Here is a 25,231-nt window from a genome sequence, read left to right as displayed (position 1 = left end):
TGCGCTATGTTGTCATTATTTAATTTTTTCTCTCTTGCTGGCTTTTCATTTTTATTTTATTTATTTTTCCTTTGAGGGGTGGGGTGGCATAGGCTTTGCAGGCTTTTGTTCTTTTGTTGCTGAAATTTTCAGAAAGCCCAGAGGGAAAACTCTTGTATTGTTATCCTGTATAACCCCTGTATAAACGATTCCTTCAATAAATATATAAAAAAAAATAAAAAAAAAACTTTTTTAAACCCATTTTAAAACATCCTGTGTCTTCCAGCGAATAATTGTATATTCGACAATTGTATCGTCATAATCCTTGTATTTTCAATTAGCCGAACTGACGGAAGCATTGTCCAGGCATTAGTGCATGAACTCCCCAGTTGGGAGCGTGTGTATCAGCGAGAGTTAAAGACACTCACCCTGTTAAAGCGCTTGGCCTGGAAGAGGTGTCCGTTGACTCGGTAGAGTTTCCTCCATCTTCTGGCCCCGCGGCGATAGATCGATTCTAGGAGAGAGAGGAACCAGTTATAGAGTAACAGCATGGCGACGGAATAATGGGGATGGATGTGTGCTAAACTAGAGGAGGAAAGGATGGAGAGGAGGGGATGAGATGGAGTGGCAGCTCAGGGAACGGTCCTGCAGCCTCTTCCTTCGCCAGAAGTCTGAGTTCAAGTGAGGGGAAGGCACACATCAGGTTTCTCTACGATGTATGCGCATGCTCACACACAAATACACACACAAACACAAAGCGCCGGCCTCCCTCTCTCCCTCACTCACCAGTCTACTCTCTTCTTTCACCCTCTCCCTTTGTCTTATCTCCTTCTTTCCCTGCTTCTTCCTTCCCTCAAGTCCTCCATCCCTCCTTTTCTTGAATGGAAGCATTAACTTATTAGTGCTCCATAATGCCTTTTATTCAGATGAGACCGTGAAGGTGTTGCTATTTATAATAGCAGCATGTAGCCAGCTATTAATAAACTGCAGGGCATTTGCCAAGCAGTGAGCTGAAACTTCTCTCGTCATATCAAACGATGATTTAAAAAAGATTCTACACTCTTACAAAAGGTGTGCTGGGATTCATCAATATTATGACCTGCTGAAACAAACCTATCAGACACATTATTATTCTACATCAGGGATGGGATTGTGCTCATTCGTTATGGTATTGGTTTCATTTTATCATTCTTCTGATCTAAAATATTGATTAAGAAAAAATAGGAAGAATTGTTGCCTGCCTTTTTATAATTTAAACCTAATTATCATCAGTGATAAGAAAAATAGCTATGTTCTGTATGTAAAGTATTAGGGCTGATATAACATCATTAGTGGTTGGGGGAGTGGGGGAGTTTGTGACCCTCTGCCCACGGGGACGGGCCCAGAACTCCGCTGAATTCCAGAGCCGCACCGAACGTGCTGAAGGCCGGCATCCAGCAAACTCGGAGAAAAAGAAGTCTGAATTCGACCGACTGAAAACGCTGTCAGCACGTTTCCATTTCCCCAGCCAAGTGGGGATGAACAAAGACGTCATCGCCCTGCTGCCTGCTAAAAGGCACGCCCTGTGGGACCGATCGCAACCTTGAAAACCTGAGAATGCCCGAGAGTTCCAGGAAGTTCATAAATTTACCCCGTCTGTGTTTGCGAGTAGGGACAACAACACTGCTCAAATTTGAAATTAACAAATGTGAATCACTAAAGTAGCTAGATATATGAAACGAAAGCAAATTTAAACTAGACTCTTTCAGTGATTTGGTAAGCCTGCCCCCGAAGCTATGCCGCCGCTTCGGATGACACTGCAACAGACGTTAACGTTAGCCTACAGAAACTACAGAAAATGAGCCAGATGAGGCTGATGCTATAAGTAACATTACCAAAAACCTATGGGGTTGTCACTCTGGGACGGGCGAGTCTAATGCTGGGAGGATATTCACTACAAAAAACTACAGTAGACTACACCACTGTGGCCATCTAAACCACCAGGTGAAACCTGACTTCTTCCTGTGATAGGGGGTTGATGCTACAGATTATTGCTGCCAAAATTTGCCACAGTCACCAAATTACAAATTATTTTATGTCATTTCTAAGATCATTTGAATGCATTATTTAGCATTATTACTGTTGGCATAGTTCACTTTAGTGATTTGGCCTCTTTTAGGTTCTGTCTCATGTTCAAAAACATAGTACTACTAACAAAGTACTGATGTATGAACAGGTAACAGTAGTTTTGGCTATTATCAAAAGTAGGGCCGGACAAAATTACCATGACACAAAAGTATGACTGGCTTACGGTCCCAAATGTACTCTGAACACAACTTCAATACATAGTGTCTGAATGCCATATAACTCAAATAAGTATAGCTAAAAACAACCATAACCAAAAAACGGTTCAGCCAAACATGGCAGCCCATAGTATAATCCGCCCATGTCAAAGGGCATGATTATAAGTTGTATAACCATCATGCATCACGTCCGTTATGTTGTTCATATTACTTAGTCATCGTGGTCCATTCCTCTTACAGTGTGCAGGTGATCACTCAACAAGGAAATCATTATAGGCAACCATTATATTTCTATTAGCAGCAGGACATTCTGATTTCAGGGTGTTAAATTAGATGCGGCTTAAAAAAGAAAATAATTTAATTTGACGCACTATCACACAGCAAGCAGCAGTGGACATCAAGAGGAGTTGAGTAACTCGCTATGACTAACAAGGTTACCCGCATAAAAGGATTTGTCGATGTGTGACCAATTTGTTAACATATGATAATTGTCCACTGACATGATGCATGGAAGAAATTCACTATAGAACTGCTGAACACTACTAAATTTCTATGGGAAGATCTTAAACTAAACTGACTCACATGAGACATTTGTCCACAGACACTAGCTTTATTTTAATTTACTGTTATTAGAGTGTGTCGCAAAGAAAAGTTAGCTATCAATTTCAGGCTAATATGGGAAACATTCATCCCTACAGCTCAAATCACAAAAGATCCACATCTGCCTCTAAAACTAGCATAAAGCGGTACACCATATTTGTTATTACTGGATGTCAATCCCAGCTGAAGTGAGTTTTGCTAGACATGAATCCTAAAGCAATGATGAAATAAGCTAACCTGCTTTGCTGAAAAGCTGATTGGTCGGTCGTTTGGCGAACGGCTCCAAATTTTCTCTATCTCAAGATGCCAGACCTATCTGCGAGTGGAAAACTGGAGCTCGCGAGATCAGGACGGTCTCACGAGGCAAGAAATAAGCTACCATAAAGAATACATCCGGTGATTTTCTTGCAGCGTTGGCCACAGGTATTCGACGAAGAAGGACCTGCTCGTTGTTTTTAATGACATCGTATCTTGAAAAATATTTTGGCCGGTCAGTTTTGTTTCAGTTTACCAGCCATTGGCAGATGGACCAAAAAGTTAATTTTGGACCCTGTACACCATGAAACTCGATAGCATCTTTAATTAAAACCTTCCCTGTCTGCTAAACGCCCACTTGTTTAAAACTTCACACCCCCAGCTTGTACCACAGACTGTCTTTCTTTTTTCAGTGACAAGTAAACTTCAAGTGTAAACTCGAGGGCATAGGAGAAGTGTAGTCCATATGCATAAGCAGCAAACCATTACGCAGCTCCCAGTGCTGACTGATAAAACGGCTGCCATACAAATCAATAAATAATCAGTTTTCATGTGTTGCCTTTTGCTGTTGGCCACAAAAACCCACCACAGCATGAAGTGAACTGGTTGGCTGAACCACATCAGGCGGTGCCCTCCTGACTCCCACTAACTATTCACTAGCTGCTCGCCCAGTGCCTCCCCCTGTACTGTCTGTACTGGTTTTCCAGTCTAGTTGGTTGCTGCAGGGATGGGTGCGGCTGTGATATCCTCCTCCACTCACTCATTTTTTTGCCTCTGTTGCTATGGTTGCCACAGCCCATCATACACAAGCTATTGTTAGTTTGCACAGAGGATGTTAAGATGACATTGTCTGCAAGTAAAAGTGCATCTTAACAACAAATTGTGCAGAACATACTGTGTAACACATTCGCTGTCTATCTCTTGGGCAATGGGTGCAGAGCTGTGTTTAGATTGTCAGGCCATGGGGTGAACCCTTGTTCCGGATGGTTTTAACAGGGGGACTCACGTCGCTCTTCAATGTTTAACCTAATAATCTGTTCTTCTTTCTCTATCACCAACCACCCTCGGCTATTATCTGCAATGTACTACACACTGCAGACAGACTCCAGACAGAAAATGTACAAGTCGCCTTATTTTGGCAAGCAATATTGGCGAGCACATCTCGCCAGGTCTTGTCCCAGCCAAAATTTAAGTTGCGCTCATCTCTGTATGCAAATAGGCCGTCACAGAGAGGGATTTAAACACAGTATCAGACACTTGGTACGTGAGGTGTTGACTGAGGATTAACGGGAAAAACTGTAGCAAAACTGCTGTTAGAATTGTAGCGTATGGCCACAGAGGGTCTAACAGCAGAAGTGGCATTGCTATAGAGACCTCTGTTGTCTTGAATGTACACTTTACAGCTACATTCTGTTCTTTTTTGCATCATGAGGAATGTTTCTGTGATCCTAGTATCTTTCCATATGTCTCTGAGTCAGGGCAATGGAGATCAGAGTGAAAGCGAGCAGAGGAGAGACACAAAGGGGCTGTGCTCTTTGGGGTCTCCTCTGTGAATTCCCTCTAATCCTGTTAACTCAAGGCCTCTAAAGGAAAGTGCCGCCTGCCTTGGAGACTCACTGTGGTGTGTTTCCATAGTTACCCAGCATTTCTTCCCCTGTGCCTGCATTAGTGGGTAACGACACAATGTGCCACTGAGGCATTGTGTGCGAGGAAGGTAAGCCTACACTTCACACTTCCTCAATGCCCAAATCAGATGCTAAATACAGCTGATGTGATTCAATAATTAATTGAAACAGATGTTGTGACTACATAAGTGGTAACTTGCAGCACGTAGCTTTGTGTCTTTAATCAGTGTTGATGAATATATAAGTGTTTACACAGACAACGTTTAAACACATGAGTGAATGTTTCCATCCTAAATGTGTATTTGGCTGCCATACAGACCGCATTCATCAATCTCTGGGTTTAAATGGTGAATATTACATGAATTATCTTGGCTAGGGATGGGAATCACAGGAGATACTCGAGATACTATACACGATACATGGCTCACAATACTGATAATATCACGATACAGCAATTCTGCGATGAGCAATAAATTGCTAGACAATCCTATGATGATACATCACGATATCGGTCTGAATATGAATACAAAATGTCCGTGAGTAGTAGAGTTTTTCTCGCTTTATTCACTGCAGAGTCCAAACAGTTGGAAAACAGCACAATTCTGCAGCACAACTTTTTTTTCAGTCTGTAAATTAAAATGACACAACTATAGAGCAACTATGGGTCCAGACTTTGACTTAAACGTGGAAGAGGCATCCCGTTAAAAACCTCTTCCTCTTTGCCTCGTTAACTTGTGTTCAAGTTTCCCTCATTCATGTGTTGAGCGCCACCTCGAGGAGCCATGATGTAGCAAACACAAAGAGTGACTAAACTCTATATCCACTTTTTGGAATGACATAATTACATCTATCGTCACTTTACTACACATTTTCTCTCGGTCCCTGTCTTTTGTTTTCATTCCAATAGAAATTATTTGTCCACAGAAAATCCAGTGTTCTCTTACCTAGACACCTCATATCTATAAAAAAAAATATATATATAAAAAAAAAGGTTATGACTGTTCCTAGGGCAGGTGTCAGGATTTGAATGGGTTTTTGAATTTGTGAAGGGGGGTATGTTTAAGCTAAGCTAAGCTTTATTTTGAAACTAGATTGCAAAGGCTTTAAGAATTAATTAAAAGGTGGCCGAGTTGGCTCAGTGGGTAGAGCAGGCTCACATATACTGAGAGGCTTATGCCTCGACGCAGAGGTCCAGGGTTCGAGTCCGACCTGTGACGATTTCCTGCATGTCTTCCCCTCTCGCTCCCCTTTCTCACCTAGCTGTCCTGTCAATTAAAAGGTGGAAAAGCCCAAAAAACAATAAAAAAGAAAAAAATCTTTGTCTGGCCGGGTCCAAGTTATATTGAGTCTAATCGGGCTTTGTGTTGTCCTGCTTTACTGCTACAGCTCTTGTGTCCCGCGTGTCAATGCTGGATGTAAAATACCCATGTGAAGGGCAGGAAACGTGACATGTATCGCTACTCTTTTGGACTGCGGCGATTTATTAATTGGTGGATCATCAGCTCCTGCTACTAGTGCTGCTGTGTAAAGTAGACCGGATTGACCCTGGGTCGATTCGATGAGCTACGGCTACTTTGATCCCATTTAGATCTAGTCTCTATGGAGAAAAGAAATTCTCTATTGGATCTCTATTAGTAAGGGTAGTGAAAAACAGGATACATTTTACATAGGGAGGATTATTAAAAATCAAACATCTTTTACTGGTCACATGCTGTGAAATTCTGTGTTTTGATGAATAAAAATGTTAATGCAGAAGCTGGGGTCTTCCATTGAAAGTAAAGTATACTGAATAATTCAATATTCAGATTTAGACTGATGTCAATGAATTTCTGCAGGCCAATGTGCATTCTTTGAAGCTTGAGCTAAAGAAGGCTTCACATTTACGGTAAAAAAAAAGTGTAACTTCAAAGAACAAACCGAGTTTGAAAATACAAAAACAGCCCGACTGCACTCACAGCCTCGGGTGTACCGGGAGCACATCTTTAGATGAGTTTGGTGAATTCACACACAAGTGAGGAAGAGTGCTGCTGTAGTGAAGTAACAGCAAAGGGCATGCAGGAGAGTGCAGTAGTGTTAAATTAGAACAGTTAGAAATACGAGCACAAATGAACCAAGAGTGATTTCATGATTACCGGTAATTTCTCTTCAAAGTCACTTCCTGCTTTCCCGCTGTGACTCATCATCAGGGTGTTCCCCGCCACTATAAGGTTTAGGTGCAGCACCTGAGCCGTTTTGGGCACCACCGACTGTAAGCCAAATGAATGTGACTAAAGGCCCAGACACACCGACCAGACGGCCGACCCTCGGCAGAAAAGGCAGTTGGACTGATCGGTCTCCCCCAGTTGGTCAAAAAAGTGCCACAGAACACACCGGAGAGACGAGACGGTCTGGTTTCTCCGGAAATTCGAAGACAGACTGTCATGCCGGCTCGTTCAGAATACAATCTCATATTGTACTAAAATAGTTCACCGAAATGTGTTTCTGAAAACATTTTAAGCAAGAAATAGGCCGTGCAGTTGCTGAATCTGTCTTCATTTCAGATCGTCAGTTTACAAGATTTTTGTCAGATTTTGAGAGACTCTAGTCACGCTCATTCCGCTCCCCGTTTCTGGGTTAGCGCTCCACCAATCAGATGGGTCATTTGAGTCTGACTGCCGGCAGTGACCGCCCCGCCGATTATACATGTCAAATCGGCACGGGACACACCGAACAGACTCGAGTCGCTGACCTCGCCAGACTGTCCGATGGCCGATTATCGGCTTGGTGTGTCTCGGGCTTAAAAGACTTTTCTCAGATCTAATGATTGTAGTTGGACTTCTTTAGCAAGTTTTGTCTTTTAGCGTTTTGAGTGTTATTCATTTATTGTCTGCCCTATCTTTTCCAATGTTTTAGACACAGATATGGTGATAATAACAGTCCAAAATGATGTGAAAAAGAGATGCAAAACTACCACAAAGGGACACAAACCGACTCCAGAGAGACGCCAAATGACCACAGAGAGACAAAACAACCCCAAAGGACAACAAACTGTCCAAAAACTACGACTACAAAAACCCACAAAGACACAAAAGGAGGAAATTGCATTTATTTTTATTTTATTTTTTAAACGTAACATTGTCTTGAGGATGTATTGCATAACCCCCCGACAGGTCGGGAACGGCGACTGTAAGGAGGCCTTAAGTCTTCCACAAACCGAGGGAAAACACTACAGACTAGAGGTGTGACGAGATCTCGTCCCCACGAGATCTTGCGAGATTTCTCGTCAAGGTAAAAAGTGTCTCGCGATATCAGTACACGAGTGCAGAGCAGCAGCCTTGAAATTAGCATAAAAGATCCCCCGCCCGTTCCCCAAAGTTGACTCAGAGTTTACTTTTGCAGAGCGATAGCGGAAGAAAAAAGCTTCCTGTAAAACCCAGCGTTAGAACTCCCTCTCCCTCTCTCTCTCCCTCTTTCTCTCTGTGTCTCTCTCCCTCTCTCTCTCTCCTCTCTCTCTCTCCCTCTCTCTCTCGTGGCCGAGACACATGCGTCCGCAGCGTGCAGTTCACTGTGGCGCTGTCTCGCGTACACAACTCTCTTTCTCTGTTAAAATGGGTGGGGAAGCGGACAGCAAAACCCAACTTTACTTTTAATGATAATAAACAAACAGAAATGTTCTCCGTTCATCCTATAATGGGCATTAATTGATACTAGAGTAGCCTACTTCCTTGTTTATTGCTGCAATTAATAAAATGCAGAGGAGGAGAAAACCGCATCTGTCTTCACAAAAATCATCTGTTGAGTAATGTATTTGTGCTTTAGAACGTAATCAATGTGAAACAGTAGTAAAATAAGCTTTATTTCTCTCTGTCTACTGTACAATGACAAATGTAAGTACAAAACATTTGGTCTTGAACTACTGCCAGAAAACGCTATTTATGTTGTATAACGCTGTTATGTTGTAACCTTGGTTCTCTGAGACTATCTCTCCACCATACACATGGAATAAGTAACAGTGTAACTGTTAGTTATACAGGAGACAAGCCAGTTATCGGAGTTTGTGGCAAAACCTTTCAGTGCTCGGTTTTCATTTTTTTCTTTTCATGTCTTATTTCTTCATTGTAATTTTCTGTAAAATAGTGTTAAAGGTCCCATGACATGGTGCTCTTTGGATGCTTTATATAGGCCTTAGTGGTCCCCTAATACTGTATCTGAAGTCTCTTTTATATAGGCCTTAGTAGTACCCTAATACTGTATCTGAAGTCTCTTTTATATAGGCCTTAGTGGTCCCCTAATACTGTATCTGAAGTCTCTTTTATATAGACCTTAGTGGTCCCCTAATACTGTATCTGAAGTCTCTTTTATATAGGCCTTAGTGGTCCCCTAATACTGTATCTGAAGTTCTCTTTTATATAGACCTTAGTGGTCCCCTAATACTGTATCTGAAGTCTCTTTTATATAGACCTTAGTGGTCCCCTAATACTGTATCTGAAGTCTCTTTTATATAGGCCTTAGTAGTACCCTAATACTGTATCTGAAGTCTCTTTTATATAGACCTTAGTGGTCCCCGTAATACTGTATCTGAAGTCTCTTTTATATAAACCTTAGTGGTCCCCTAATACTGTATCTGAAGTCTCTTTTATATAGACCTTAGTGGTCCCCTAATACTGTATCTGAAGTCTCTTTTATATAGACCTTAGTGGTCCCTAATACTGTATCTGAAGTCTCTTTTATATAGACCTTAGTGGTCCCCTAATACTGTATCTGAAGTCTCTTTATATAGACCTTAGTGGTCCTCTAATACTGTATCTGAAGTCTCTTTTATATAGACCTTAGTGGTCCCCTAATACTGTATCTGAAGTCTCTTTTATATAGGCCTTAGTGGTCCCCTAATACTGTATCTGAAGTCTCTTTATATAGACTTAGTGGTCCCCTAATACTGTACTGAAGTCCTTTATATAGGCCTTAGTGGTCCCTAATACTGTATCTGAAGTCTCTTTATATAGGCCTTAGTGGTCCCCTAATACTGGATCTGAAGTTCTTTAAAGGCCTTGTGCCTAATACTGTACTGAAGTCTCTTTATATAGGCCTGTGGTCCCTAATACTGTATCTGAAGTCTCTTTTATGACCTTAGTGGTCCCCTAATACTGTATCTGAAGTCTCTTTTATATAGACCTTAGTGGTCCCCTGATAATGTATCTGAAGTCTCTTTCCCGAAATTCAGCCTTGGTGCAGAATTACAGCCACTAGAGCCAGTCCCACAATGAGCTTTCCTTAGGATGTCCCATTTCTGTGTCTGTAGCTATTGAGGAGGAGAGAGGGGGGGCGTGGGGAGGGTGGGGTGTGGCCTTGACCAACTGCCACTTTGCTCGTTTGAAAGCCATGATGTCTCTCTCTCTCTCATGGGTGGGCCAAATTCTCTGGGCGGGCAAAGCAGAGAAAGGGGAGGTAACCTGGCTCCTTATGACCTCATAAGGAGAAGATTCCAGAACAGCTCATCTGAGCTTTCATTTTCTCAAGGCAGAGCAGGATACCCAGGGCTCGGTTTACACCTATCACCATTTCTAGCCACTGGGGGACCATAGGCAGGCTGGGGGAACACATATTAATGTTAAAAAACCTCATAAAGTAAAATGTTCATGCCATGGGACCTTTAAAATCTTGTCTCGTGAGCTGGGTGTCTCGTCACACCCCTACTGCAGACCCAATCACAATGTTTGCTTACAATAACTTCCGGGTAGGAAACTTCTGCGTCCCGTACATACAATTTAGCGGCGCTGAGCACACTGGGACGAGGAACAGCTGGATATACTCTCATCTCATTCATCCAAAAATCATGTTTGGTGCGTTCATATGTCAACACTTTCACTAATGTTAGGTTGGAGACCTAATGTACCTGTTGAGCCACAGACTGCAGAAAGTGACACCACCCAAACTAGCAGTCAGTCCAACCGGCTGTGACATGTTGCTGTTTGTAACACTAGATATTTTTTTTTTTCAAAGACGCTAGCAAAGCAACACAGGACAGAAAATAAGCACAGCAGAAAGGTCAGATGGGTCAAACCACTGTGTTCAACCTTTATGTCTTTAAACAGAAAATGACAACAGAAATAAACAAGTTTGGTGATTTTCACATGCCTCCGCGATTCAAATTAACTGTGACTTGTCTAACCCCAAGTGTTTGTTGTTGTTGTTGTTTAAATATTGTCACAATACTGACCCAAAAAAACCAGTCAATGTCAACCACGGCTAGAGATAAATATACCAGTGAGATTTTCCAGCCTCATCTATTGTTTCATGTTTTGCCCGGAACAATCAGATTATCCATCCCAATACAGATAAGCACACCCTCTTGGATCCCCCTCTGGTTATAGCAGTTATTGCTTACTGCATAAAATAAAAACAAACAATTTCTGCATCCGGGGTTCAGATCAGTTTGTGTTTACAACTTGCTAGGATCGTCCTCCCGGCCTGAAAGCGATGCGAACCAGAAACATCGCTGCCTCGGACAAGTGTTTGCAACACCACCACTTGCCCTTGACTAGCAGGCCTTCAAAGAGCTGACCTATTACAACAACTCCCTCTGGAGAACGATGAGTGTTGCAATGCCCCATTTTTCTGCCAAGGTACCGGAATGAGAGTAAGAGAGAGACGCAGAGTGACAGAGCCACGGCAGACATGCCGTACGGTTTCTCAAGAGGATGAATCAAAACACAATACTGTACCTCCGGATGCAAAGGCCAACGCACACAGTCCTGCCATATTGTCCGTGGAAGGTATAAAGAGGAGTAGACGGCCTGCTGGTGTTGTACTGTGGCTTATGTGGGCAGTCGTATCGAAGCAGGACAGGGTGGTACTACCAAATCTTTCTAGGGCAGGACATTTACGAGGGCTTGACTCATTTCCAGACATTGTTCCTCTCACTCGCAGGAAAGTAGCAGCATACAAGTTGCTACCAACAACACCCGCCCCCTCCTTGAAATACCCTTCAAAAAAAGAAAAAAGAAGGCACAGGGCTTCAAGGCTGGGAATAACATGTTTTTGTTTCAGTGAGTTCCTTAAGAATCAATGCAAATCATGACTGAAATTATTGGTCAATAGAGGGGTCTACCCATGTTCCTATCAAGAGTTTATGGAACTTGTCGACTTTTGCAAAGTGCCAGGTTATTTTCAGGAGACTTTCAAAGAAGCTGAGAGGGATCAATGAAACAGCCCTGCGGCATTTTTAGACACAATCCGACCTCTGTGATAGGGGATGCTCAATAATGGCATGACTAACTTTCTTAATTTGACTTCTAATTAAAGCGCTTATTCAATTGTCCTTTTAATCAGCGTGTTCCAGATAAAGAGGGAGAGAACGGACATTGGGAAGTGCAAGAAATTATAAAAGACATCCAATTTCAAAGTTGGGATCACTATAATTTGAGCCGGATTCGGGAGTTATGTAAAGCCTTAAAAAGGGCCGTAGGGGTTCATACAATGAGAGTGTGTGGGATCCCTGGGACTGTACACAAGTCAGTGTCACATGATGAGTCAGCCGCTCTAGGTGACACCATGGCAACAGATATATCAACGTGTTGCCCCCGCATCCATGTCAGACCACTGAAAGCCGAGGTGTGGATGAGAACACAAACTGTACAGTAACGAGCTTGGCCGCGTATGGAATAATTTCTTTCTCTAAAGTCAGCATCAAGGCCAATTTCAACTGATACAGACGGGTAAAATGCTAACTTGTTTTCATTGTAGCGTTTGGATACTGGACCCCGTCACATTCCTTCTGACCAGCACACCACAATGTCTCTACTATGATGTATTTTATATTTCTGTTTACCGATAAAAGTGGATGCTGAACCCTTTTATCTGTGAACTAACAAAGAGTAGAGGACAACATTTGAAGTTAAGATAGAAAATCACTCATGGAGAGACAATAAACCACTGACTGAAGACTAATCACTTCATTATGAGTACTGGGATGATTAATACTCCATGGTTTTTGCTTCATTTGGGGGCATGTTGTATTCATGTTCGTGGGAATTTTGTTTTAATGAGAAATGGTCACTCTCTATCACCATCACCGTTAGAGTAGTCCATATCGACGACGTTTCATTTCCGAGATTGTTCAAATACCGCCAGATTTCCCTAATTTTCGATATCATCGTCCATCGTGATGGCTGGCCGACATCCCGATGGAGAGCCACCATCGTGATGCCACGCCCCCCACCCTGTCAGACACACACTAATATCCTAGTCACGGGCGCTGGACGAGAAATAGCAAAGACACTTGCGTCGGGCTTTGCACTGCGCAGGGTGCAAGATAGGGCCCCTTAAGTGGAAGCTACTTTTTTCCCCCTTACGTGCAACCGATTTGTGAAAAAGACCATCGTTTGAGCAGACTGGAATGACTGTAGTGATACATTTGCTCTCTCTCTCCCTGTCAGTTGTAGCTCGCTCTACCTTATAGTATCGATGGACACAGCGCTCTCGAGCGAGAGAGAAAAAAACGTTAACGTGGAACGCTATCACACTTTCCTTTCTCCCCATTGGACTAAGTTTGTGGACACTACTCTGTGCGTGCATCAATACGTAAGTCTGATGTCCTGTAGGTACGGGACGATGTTATGCAGGATTTATGAATGTACATTAGCAACAGTAGGCTAATTTAAGAGGGTGCTATTTTATGTGTGAGCTAATATTGCGCATCTGTTGTTCCGTGCAAACATAACTAAGAATGTAGTTTAATATCAGTAATGATGGTATATTAGGTTATTACGGTCGCTCTGTTGAAGGCAAAAGTCCCACTGTACTGTCGTTACGCAGATCACGGACATCTGATTGACGTTACTGCGCACCGTAGTTAAGTGAAAGTAGGTCAAGTTGTAAAAAACTGCCCCTACCAGCAGGGCAGCATTTACAGAGGGCATTTAAATGTATGTCTAATCATTTCTATGTTAACTGTTAGCCTATAGTAGTAGAAAAAAATTATTTATGTAAAGAGTTATGAGATATAGTCAGTCCCCCGACGATGATATCATCATCGTCTATTGCCATGTTTACTGTAAACATCGTCAAATGCCAATTTAGGGGACATCGCCCAACCCTAGACTATGGTTAACTGCTCCTCAGATCTCTGCAGGGTAAGTCCAGACAGCTAGCTAGACTATCTGTCCAATCCTTCCCGAGGCTATTTTGCAGCGGCATCGTTGCTCCGCCGCCCAAAACGATTGTGATTGGGTTTAAAGTAATGCCAATAAACCAGAGGATGTTTTTTCTCCCATCCCAGAATGTTGTGTGGACTAGCCAGACCCTCCTCCGCAGCGCTGTGGAGGAAGGTCTGGCAACGCGAGACAACATGGACACAGCTCAGCAGCTCCTGTGGTACTGAGAAGAACCAAGTGGCACAAGTTGCCAGGGCTGACAGTATGCAGCTGACAGAGGAGAGCCTCACATGCCCCCAGCGAGAAAATCAGGAGATATTCAATTTGGATGCAGCTGCTGCTGTGAGGATGAAAGACACTTTGTTTAAGTCTAACTGACCTTGCTAAAAATGGAACTAGCTCATGCTCTGACGGCATTTTATCCATGGGATGCACACATTTTATCGTTAGCGCAATATCAACTGGTGCAATAAACACATCGCTAAAGGCTGCAACATATCAAAGACACTCATTACATTTTTTGTGTTAGTTGAACGAACATATCAGTAGAAAACTGCACTTTAAAATGTAACTCATTCTTTTTTTAGTGGTGCCTTTTACAATGTTCAGATTGTTCAATAAAAGAATGTTGGAAATTATTTCCTTTCATTTGTTTTAAATTCAACAAGCTATTTGTTGTATTTTAGCAGAACACTAGTAATATCGTTATCGCGATATTCAGCAACGTTATCGCATATCGCATATCGTTTCCTCATATCATGCATCAGCCTTTGGCTTTAACCAGTTCACCTCAACTCAACTCTGTTCCCGGGGCAACCTTTCTAGTGAGCCCGCCATGCTCTCTGGCTGTCTGCGCAGACCTCAGGTGACCTAACGTTCAAATCCCAGAGACAGACCCTGACCCCAGATCAGATGCCCTACCTTTGACGCGAAGGTAGAAAAGCAACGTGAGCAGCATCCCTCCTGCTGAATGGTAACGCTGGCTCGCCTTCACACCCTGGATCTCATGGTGGACTCCTGCACCTCCATCGCTACTCCTCTCCTCATCCTGCCTTCCTCCCCCTCCTCCTGCTCTCAACAAACAGCTTAGCTCGCGTCTCTGTGTCGCTCTCTCTTCCCCTCCCCTGCCTTCTTATTTGCTTTCATCCCTCTTAAGGCTGCCGCTTTTCATCTTCTTGTCACACCACACCACACACACACACACACACACACACACACACACACACACATCAAGTAGTACACTTCAGAGGAGGTAAATATGCAAACATGCACACATTCTTTGCGCGCTTGTGCATCAAATGTCCCTCACTTCCTCAACAGGGATCGTACCACACGATAGGAACCTGCTGTCTGCTCCACGTTGCAATTGCAACGTTTCACCCACAAGATGGCAGACGTAGGCCTGAAACCAACAGCAGCATCCTCTGCACACAGCACATTTTAACCTACATTTAAACATTGTGGACTATTTTTAGTGGCTGTGCTGTGCCTATTGGAGCCCATCCTGGGCAACAGCAACACTTTCCTAGAGACCTGTCTCTGGGTGCATTTATAGCACTTCTTTTTCATAGGACTACTGAGAGCTCTGTGTGCTACTGTACATCACCTTCACACAGTCTCTATGTATAATGTTATGCTGTCCTATAAAAGCCGGAGGGATTGTACTGTATATGTTGAATTTATTTGGGTTCCAATTTATAGTGTATGAGCACGAGCAGAGTGTCTACAGTACTACAGGTCTAGAGGAAACAGTGCCAAAAACCTCCACCTTAACAAAGTCATTCTGTCCAATTTGAATTCCAAAACCTTCTGAAAAAGTCAGTGGTGGGTTATACATCCAGTTGTTTCCAGAGTAGTTTCCTTTCTTTCTGATACTGTGGATCTGAATCTTGATGCAGGACATATTATTGCAAATTACTGGATTAGAACCAGGGGTTAAATTGGGATTTGCTTTGTGTGTGTGGGTGTGTGTGTGTGTGTGTGTGGAGGGGGATTTGTGGTTTCAGGGTTGCCATGGGTGCACGTGTGTGCATATAGACTACTAAATGTGATTGATATTTTGTAAGAGCGAAACATTGTTTAAGCAGAATGTCAGATTAATTTAATTTCTGTTTTTACACCTGTCAGTTTCTGACCTATTTTTCTTACCATCCACCCATCCCTCTCCGCCATCTGTGCTGTCTGACTGACTGTTATCGGATATTTTCTTTGAAACTCTCAAATATCCACATCAATTCAATTTAATTGAATTTTGTCAAATCATAACAGAAGTTATCAGCATTGGCGTCAAAGATCCAGTGTCGGCCGGGCTACATTTATACAAAAAAAAGCACATAACTGATACCAGAAGATTGTCCAAAAGAAATGTTCGTGTCTTAGATGATGGGATGATTAAACCCCATAAATTTCACCATAAAAACTTTGATTATTTTAGGACAGGCACGCCCAGAGCTCGCCTTCTCCCAGCAAAACACAGACTTTAAATCATGAATGTCTATCTTTGCCTGCCAATGTTGCAACATGGAGGAGGTTGTGCAAACATTTTCTGCATTCCTTCACGGGAAGGGAGGAAGGCTATTCTCTAGGCTGGCCCTTTAGCTTTATCAAAGCAACCTTCAAGACATTTTTACTTATCAGCAGTGCCAGGAGCAGGCCGAGTACTATAGCCATTCACTCTGAATCAACACTGTGTAGTGCATTAGAAAACACAAGTATACTGATTATAAAGAGGTTCTCCACTGGGAGGAACTGAATGATTGGAAAAAGAAAGAGATTGCAGCATGTATTTAAATGTGTGATTCTATTTTCATGTTTTGCGTAGGTTTTAAATAATAGGCTTTTCATATTTTTCATATTGATAATTTGTAGGTTTATACTGTATGTAACCCTCACTTTGTAGTATCGCTACTCTTAGTCGATTAGTCAACTAATCTGTCGCTTTGGTCTTAGTCGACTAAGGTTTCTTTAGTTGATTAGTCATTTTTTAATCCTTTTTCATGCCGACTGACTTATTTCCAAGAAACCTATTAGCACATATGTGTAGTAAAAACAAGATTTAAAGTGGCTTTTGCATGATTGTTTGTGGAAAAACATTTTTTACAGATCTGTCGTTTGAATCAACTAATGGATTAGTTGACAAAATCATATTGAGTATTAACGCCGACTTATTTTTAAGCTTATTCACCGTAAGAACACCCATAACTCTTCTCATCTCCGTGCGCGGCTGTATGGCTGTCTGACGGCTCGCGGCATCAGGCCAGAACAGAACAAAAATGCATGTGAATGGTTCCAGTAATCCTACTGCTCGACTGAAGTGACAAGATTGGCGCAACATGTTCCTATTTACATGTTGTGATTTGTAGAGTCACAGTGTGTACAAATAACAACGTAACATGAGACACAGCCATCTTCTAACCGTAAACAAACCGGGAACTATATTCTCAGGCGGAAGAATATAGTACTTGGGCAGAGTGATATGCTCACAGCAAGCCTGTCTGAGAATATAGTTCCCGGTTTGTTTACGGATAGAAGACGGCTGTGTCTCATGTTACGTTGTTTATTGTACACGCTGTGACTCTACAAATCACAACATGTAAATAGGAACATGTTGGCGTTATTTTGTCACTTTTGTCACAATTGGGAGCAGTAGGATTACTGGAACCATTCACTTGCAGGATCTGTGCTGGGCTAAGCTAATGCTGGAGCCGTCAGACAGCTTTACAGCGCGCACGGAGATGAGAAGGGTATGTATGGACTTGTCTAACTCTGGGGGTTACGGTGAATAAGCTAAATTCCCAATAAGTCGGCGTGTTCCTTTAAGTCGACTAAGAATTTCTTTAGTCGAGTACAGCCCTGATCCCTACCCCCATCAAATACTTTTTAATCTTCAATAGGTGTGTTTCAAAGCATCTAGGGACAGCCAATAATGTGTTTTGCTTTTTTCCCCGCAGGATTCCATGCCATTTTGTCATAGTTGGTGAACTATTAGCTGGCGAGCTAAATGCTACCCACTAGCCAGTGGTGATCATACCAGCACTAGTCAGTCACAATAGCTCTTTGACTTAGCGGGCTGCTAGCTCTGTCACTAACCCCATAGTCTGGCTTTGCCAGACCTTCCTCCACCCTGTGGAGGAAGGTCTGGCTAGTCCACGCAGCATTCCGGGATGGAAGAAAAACGTGCTCTGGTTTATTGCCATTTCTTTAAACCAATCACAATGGTCATGGGCGGCGCTAAGCTCCAGACAGAGCCATGGTGCCTCTGCAAAATAGCCTTGGGAAGGAACTTGTTTTGGTGGAACGTGTACGTTCAAAAATTGTTTTAGTCGTGCAAAGAAAAACTCAGATTGACCTGAGTTTAAAATTCCAACACAAAGAGAGTGGAAGGTAACGGCCAAAAAGAAGGACATCAGGCAGAATTTCCAGCGGCACCGTAACAATCATGGAAGTGGAACATCGTGGATAGACTACTTACCCCATTATAAGTTAACCCAGTTTTACTAAAAGACATTTGTACCATGGACTCCTGGCTCATGACTGTCTGCAGACCAAGCCTCTTTTTGTGCAGCTTATACTTCAGTACAGCAGGGTCATTCACCACACAGCTTCTTCCATTTTTGATTTTCCAGGACTGCCACGAATTATACTAGTGATATCGATCAACTGCACACATTTGCATTTCAAAGTTCATTAAAGTTCCATGTCTCGCCATTTTCTCACTTGGCCACAAATTATGGAGCCCATCAATCAACCAACATCACTTTGACAGGAATGGCCTCTCAGCACAACCTTTTATGTATAACAACTAATCTTGAAGTGCTGTGTGAAATCTAGTAGGAATCGCCATAAGAAGATGCTGCCCTTTAAATATCAAATGTTCAAAATAAACTGATGTCAAAAACATGGGTGTCAACAAAGGTCTTGTTATGATCATCCTAGGGATGGGCAATAAATCGATGTTATATTGATATTGTGATATGAGACTAGAGATCGTCTTAGATTTTGGATATCATAATATCGTGATATGACATATGTGTTGTCTTTTTCTGGTTTTAAAGGCTGCATTACAGTAAAGTGAGGGGATTTTCTGAACTTACCAGACTGTTCTAGCTGATCTATTATTTGCCTTTACCCACTAAATCGTTATATCCAAATGACTGTATTTGGTCAAAAATATCAATAATAATATTGATTGTCTTCAAAACGCCTGGCCCTATATCATCCACAACTTGAACATTAGCTGCACGCAGTGCACATTTTCCCCAAAATATGCCCTCTTGAATGGGAGCTATGATTGCTTATGTGGGAAGCAAACCAACTGTACATATACACAATCTACTATATGAATACCTTAAATCGCTGAAACTTTAACCTATACACATACCTTCACTGGATCTCAACTGTTCACTGGAACTGAACTGAAATGTAACAATGGTGTAAACTTCACGCTCAGCCAGAACAAGGCCGCGCACACACAACCCACAGTACTGCACAGAATATATTAATGTTTGGCTAAATCCTAATGACCTGACCTAATCTCAGCTTTCCTGCTCATTATAAATAGCGTTTCAGCCCCTTTTGTTTATGATGGTCTTAACCTTGACAGGCCATTGTACTTCCAGTCTATCGGCCGCTGTGTTATGTAATATAGCAGGGCTTTCTGCAACATGCTTTCACTTCAGAATATCAAAAAACAACAAAGAATAACAAGGTGACCTGTCAGAGACTAATAGTAATGAGTGGGCGAAAGGAAAGGGTGATTGAAAAGAAAGAAGGAGACTGACAGATGGGGTGGGGGGAGGTGGGGGGGGGGTTAAAATAAGAAAGAGGAGAGAATAAGATAAAGGGAAAAAGCCATCGGGAAGCTTCTGAAATGAGGCCAACAGCTCTATCTGCCACAGACAGTTAGAAGCCCTCGAATACAAGTAGTCGGCTCGATTTAGCAACTTAGCAGAGCTCTCTCTCTGCTCGGCACATAGCCTCACTGAGGCTAGCTTCAGCGACACCATTGTTGTAGGGCTTGTTTGTGCCAGCTGAAGTGGTTGCCCAGTGGGAGCATTATGCGAGGGACGAGCCTTTTGTGGATTAGCCTTCTGAACAGATGTGCTCCAGGCTAACGCTATTCATTGCAGAGGTTCAACAGTAGGACATGACATCCACTCCCAATCCAGCCACACAACAGAATGACATCAGCAGGGGAGCTAAAAAAGAAAGAAAAGTGGCTTCAAGGTTGTGCTGAATACAACACTTTAAGCCGTTTTATGGAAATAATAACCACTCAATTATTTCTTGTTACAATTATGCTTGAAGTGAGGATGTGCGGGCTTCTGATTAGTAGTATTTATATCTGTCAGCAACTAATGCTGAATATCACCCACAAACATAAAAACACAAAGTACTTTTGTGTTGCTTGCTTATTCTTTGTGTATTTACTGTATAGACCCCCAAGGGACAACAATTACCCAACAATTTTATTACAGATTTTTCAGAGGTTAACTTTACAATTAACTTCACTTAACTCCTTTTCCACACTGATGAAAGAAATATATTGATATAGCGGTTTTTATTTCTGTAAATCAACTTACATAACCTGTACAGCTGTGCCAATCTGGTTTCTGGTTCTGGTATAGGGAAATGACATCGTCATTCATAGTGCCTAACCCTACAAAACTCAGAGCTCAGATTAGTTAATTGTTGCTTGGGGGGGGGGGGGGGGGGGTTGGGTGGGATGGGGATGAACACAACACCAGACCTATTAAAAAGTTTTTATTTTTGCTTCATTTATCTTGCTTCTATTGCCCTATAAAGCACATTGTAACATTTGTTTTTAAAAGTGCTATATAAATAAGATGTATTAAAATTAAAATTGGAGATGGTGATTCCCTAGCTGGTTAACCGGAGGATAATAATTTGTTTGCTAATGCCAATGCTGTAACAGCGAGTGGAAATTGGCTTGTGATTGTAAATGTAAATGGACTGTATTTATATAGCACTTTTCTAGTCTTAACGACTACTCAAAGCGCTTTTACGTAGTAGAGGAACCATTCACCATTCACACACATTCATACACTGTGGCCGAGGCTGCCGTACAAGGTGCCACCTGCTCATCAGATTAACACTCACACCCATTTACAACTCGGGGTTCAGTGTCTTGCCCAAGAAGACTTCCGACATGGGACTGCAGGGATCGAACCACCAACCTTCCGATTGGCAGGCGCTACCTGAGCCACAGCCGCCACTTGTTGTCATTTTTTTGTTTTGCTTGGGATTGAATTATGCAATTCTCACTTCTTTGGCGCTTTGCCCCGATCATGTCCCTCTGGTGCGGAAACATGACTGTCTTCCTCACAGCCACGCAGCGAGCCACTCAGACCTATTTAAGTAGGTAACATGTTTCCATTCTATCTCTGAGTCACTCTATTCATTGCAAGGAGAAAAACATTCCTCTTTTCAATTTTGCATGAAACATTCAACACACTATAATCTCATAAGCTCTTCCCTGAGAGACTGCCGCAGCACGGGCAACCCCATAAGAGCCTATATAAATGTAAATATAGATATAAATTAACTGCAATCCATAAAGCCGACCACAATTGAGGGCTGCAGTAGAGGGGATTTCCTATATAGAAAATGTACCAGTCCTTAAAGCTTTAATCATTTCATTCCTGCTGATTTGGGAGAAAGGGATTGGTCAAAGAGGCACAGGTTAAAGAGAGTTTCAATCGTCTGTTCTCTGGTAAAACATTTCTTCATCTGGAGGGCGATATGACCCAAATTCAAGTCGGATGAGACAACTGCCATGTTACTTAAAGGTTTAGTTCCAACCCAGTTAGTAAAAATAGGCAGAGAGGAAAAAGCATTGCTCCCAAAAGACTGTTGACTTTGTTAAGGCTGGGCTCGCCAGAAACCAAGTCACTCTCACAAAAGAAGAAAAGAAATAGCTCAGGTCAGATTGTAATGTGATGTGAAGTCATCTCAAGTGTCGAGGAATTAAAAAAATCAAACAAGCACCTTGTCATCACCTTGTGTTCCAGTGGTGAGTAGTGCGCGTTGGGCGGTTCATGCCTCGCTGTCCAATAATACCCGACAATGGACACCTCGTCGGGCATTAAGCCTTACTTCTACTATTAAAGAACAGCCACAGAATGATTAGAAAGGCCCAGGAGTGTTATTTGTGCAGGAACCTGCCAGAACGCAGTCTGGCATCTCTTAGTTTAGAGTCCAACACGTCCTGTGGGCACTTAGTAATGTTTTCACTGGCCACAACACAAAACTGCTACAGTATTTAGTTGTTAAGCTGATATGGTTTCAGATGATAATGAATATCCATCACCCGGCAATTATTTAGATAGATTCTGACAATATCAACTTTGTGGCCTCTACTTCTGTTTGGAGCAAACTCTCCAGCCACTAGAATCAACACAATTTTCCCGACATACTTGGCCCATTCTTTTCTATTTAGAAATGATGACCGAGCTGTAGAGCCACTTTTATCTCATTGTGTCGGTTTGAGTCTAATACCCTCTCATCAACCCACAGAAGAAAAATAAGGCACTGATAAACCCACTGTATGCTACCTGCCCAGCACCAAATAACTACATACCTATTGGCTGACAGACATAGTTGAGCATCTGGGGCACCTGGATAGCTCACCTGGTTGAGCGTGCACCCCATGTACGAAGGCTCAGTCCTTACCACAGCGGCTGCGGGTTCAGTTCTGACCCGTGGCCCTTTGCTGCATGTCATTCCCCCTCTCTTGTTTCACGTCTCAAGCTGTCCTGTCTAATAAAGGCCTGAAATGTCAAAAAAATAATCTTAAAAAAAAGACATACCTGAGCATCTGTCAGTTAAAGACCAAGACATATTTCTCAAGAGTTGTTAGGGACAGATCCAGAGCTAAAATGAGAGTGAATATCTATCTAGTTGGTAGAGCAGGCGCACATATATAGAGGTTTACTCTTCGACGCAGTGGCCGCGGGTTCAACTCCGACCTGTGGCCCTTTGCTGCATGTCATTCCCCCCTCTCTGTCCCCTTTCATGTCTTCATCTGTCCTGTGAAAATAAAGGCCTAAAAATGCCCCAAAAAATTATCTTAAAAAAAATGAGAGTGAATATTGGCCTTAGATTTGTCAGGTGGACACAAACACCACTCTAAAAGAATGCTAACACAGCTTTGCGTCTGCTGGATGTTTAAGTAGTTAGTTGTTTGCTGACATGACAGGAATACCAAATTTATAAGTTAGGGATATAATGCTGATTATGGATCTGTCAGCTTGTTTTAATTGTTTTGCCCCCTAGTGGCCAAAATCTGTCTTTGCATACACTGTAGTCATACACTGACTTTTGTAGAACTATTCACTGGATAAGTTTTAGATATGAGTCTTATTATTGTTGTATTAGGGTTAGGATTTTGACTGCTTAAATGTAGCTACTTATGGCCGTTATGCTGTATAGCTCACACAAGACTAACTGATCAAAATCAGCGCTGCTTGGGGAAGCAGCATCACAGCGTTCCTTCCCTTTTAGGTGTTTATTGTGACTCAGTTCTGCTCTGTGCTTACTGCACTGTGAAGCAGCAGTACTCATTGCTGATATGAGTTGGCTGACACTAAAGCCCCTTTCACACATGCACTGCAAACCTGAAATTCTCTAGACATTTCCCGTAGGAGCTATATGTGAGAATGCAAATGTCAGAATCAGTTGGATCGGACATCAAACGGATTTTATCCTGCCAGCCCCCTAGTACAAAGTTTGCGTAATCTTGGATTGAACACGTGTGTGTAGAGCTGCACATTGTGCGGAGAATTTACAGCAAGCGTGGGCATGTTGATGACAAAACCGGAAGAAAACAAACAACCGAGGGGGAGGAGGAAGGGTAATTTACACAAAAGGCAGCAACGGAAATGTCTAAATGGAGAGGCAACAAGATTTGGGAACTTCTGTTGGTAAGGGCTGATGCTGAAATCATCAAACACAATTCAAGGAACAGTTGTTTATGACCAAATTATGAACCGGCAACATGACTGTGTAATCCATGCCTTGTCCAGCCAGTTGCACGCTCTACCCAGGCTCCACCCCTCATGTAAACCCAACGGAGTATTTCCAGTAGTGCTGTCAAACGATTAAAATATTTAAATCGCAATTAATCACATTAATGTCATAATTAACTCGCAATTAATCACATATTTTTATCTATTCTAAATGTTTTTCTAATTTTTTATGCTCTTATCAACATGGAAAAGTGGATCGGCTTGCTTTGTGCTTTTGTCGCCTGGCTTTTGTCGAGGGGGCCATTCAGAATCTGCCATTCAGAATCTTATTGGCATCCATTTTGGGCGCCTCGCGCTCGCCATCCACTCAAACATAACGTTAGCCTACTACTCTTTGGCCGGCTCACAAGCCCAAACAAGTGTGTGTGACGTGCCTGTTGTTTTGTTTCCGGTCTAGCTAGATCCGGTGTGGTGTTGTAGTTTTTCTGACGTTACTAGTTGTTGCAACAGCATGTGAAAAAAACTACAAAGTTTGCTAGGCGAAAAAGAAAGTTAATCTTGGGATAAAAAAACTGGACGCCGTTAAAATGGGTTTGCGTTAACGCCGTTAATAACGCGTTTAACTGACAGCACTAATTTCGAGTAAGTGAGAAAGTGTCTGACACGGACAATCTCCTGTTGTGAATGGGAAACTCTGGATTCTACTGACATTGTCCATATGTGAAAACGACTTAAGACATTCATTTGTCTCCATCATATGGAACATTTGTAATGAGTGAGTTTATCAAAGCACAATACTACTTCCAATGCCTTTTGGGTGATAACTCATCTATGATATTGGTCAACTTCCTGGCTTTACAAAACAGAACGTCATAATCCCTTGAAGGTCAACATCTTCAAAATGGTCCAAATTAGCTTTCAGGGACATTCTCTAAGCAAGAACACAGTAGCGGACTTGAGGATTTATTGACCCTTTTTTTTCAGCTTGTCAGACTTTACGTCAGAGGAGGAAGCTCACAGGGAGAGACAGAGAGAACTAGAATGAGACTTGATGAAGTAGACTCAGAGTCATAGGCCTGTCAGCGGAGGGAAACCCAGCAGATGAAAAGTTGGAGAGCTCAGAGGATGAGGTGGCACCGCAAGCTGTCCCTGTTCCGCATTCATTATTGGCAATGAGGGGCATGTTTTCTTTTAATTTGGCAGCCAGCCATTTGTGCTGATGATGTGATGTGAGAGGCACAGCCATTCCTCCCACTCTAACTGTCCATAAAAGTATCATTTTATGTTGATTAATCCTTACTAAAAATCCTGATAAAAGCTGCAATGACCATACCAATGCACAATATGAATATATGGGACAGAATCAACAATGT

General features: G+C 42.3%; 1 protein-coding gene across 4 annotated transcripts in view; it reads right to left on the bottom strand.

Moving 5' to 3' along the window:
• The window catches only part of prkcz (protein kinase C, zeta), a 136,694-nt gene that overhangs the window by 74,303 nt on the left and 37,160 nt on the right, over window positions 1-25,231 (bottom strand). For 2 of the 4 annotated variants that reach the window (XR_005639218.1, XM_039800650.1), the window contains exon 5: window positions 408-493. Coding sequence is in view for 3 of the 4 variants with exons in the window: in XM_039800650.1 (XP_039656584.1) it covers window positions 408-493 (86 nt within the window). In the remaining variant the exon portion in view is untranslated. Of the gene's footprint in view, window positions 1-407; window positions 494-11,442; window positions 11,687-14,793; window positions 14,997-25,231 lie in introns of those variants that run through there. The other 2 variants (XM_039800652.1, XM_039800651.1) reach the window with 2 other exon arrangements.

Source organism: Perca fluviatilis, chromosome 5, assembly GCF_010015445.1.
Source record: "Perca fluviatilis chromosome 5, GENO_Pfluv_1.0, whole genome shotgun sequence".
Taxonomy (NCBI): Eukaryota; Metazoa; Chordata; class Actinopteri; order Perciformes; family Percidae; genus Perca; species Perca fluviatilis.
Note: the sequence above shows the minus strand (reverse complement) of the source record. Positions and strands in the feature narration are given on the sequence as shown.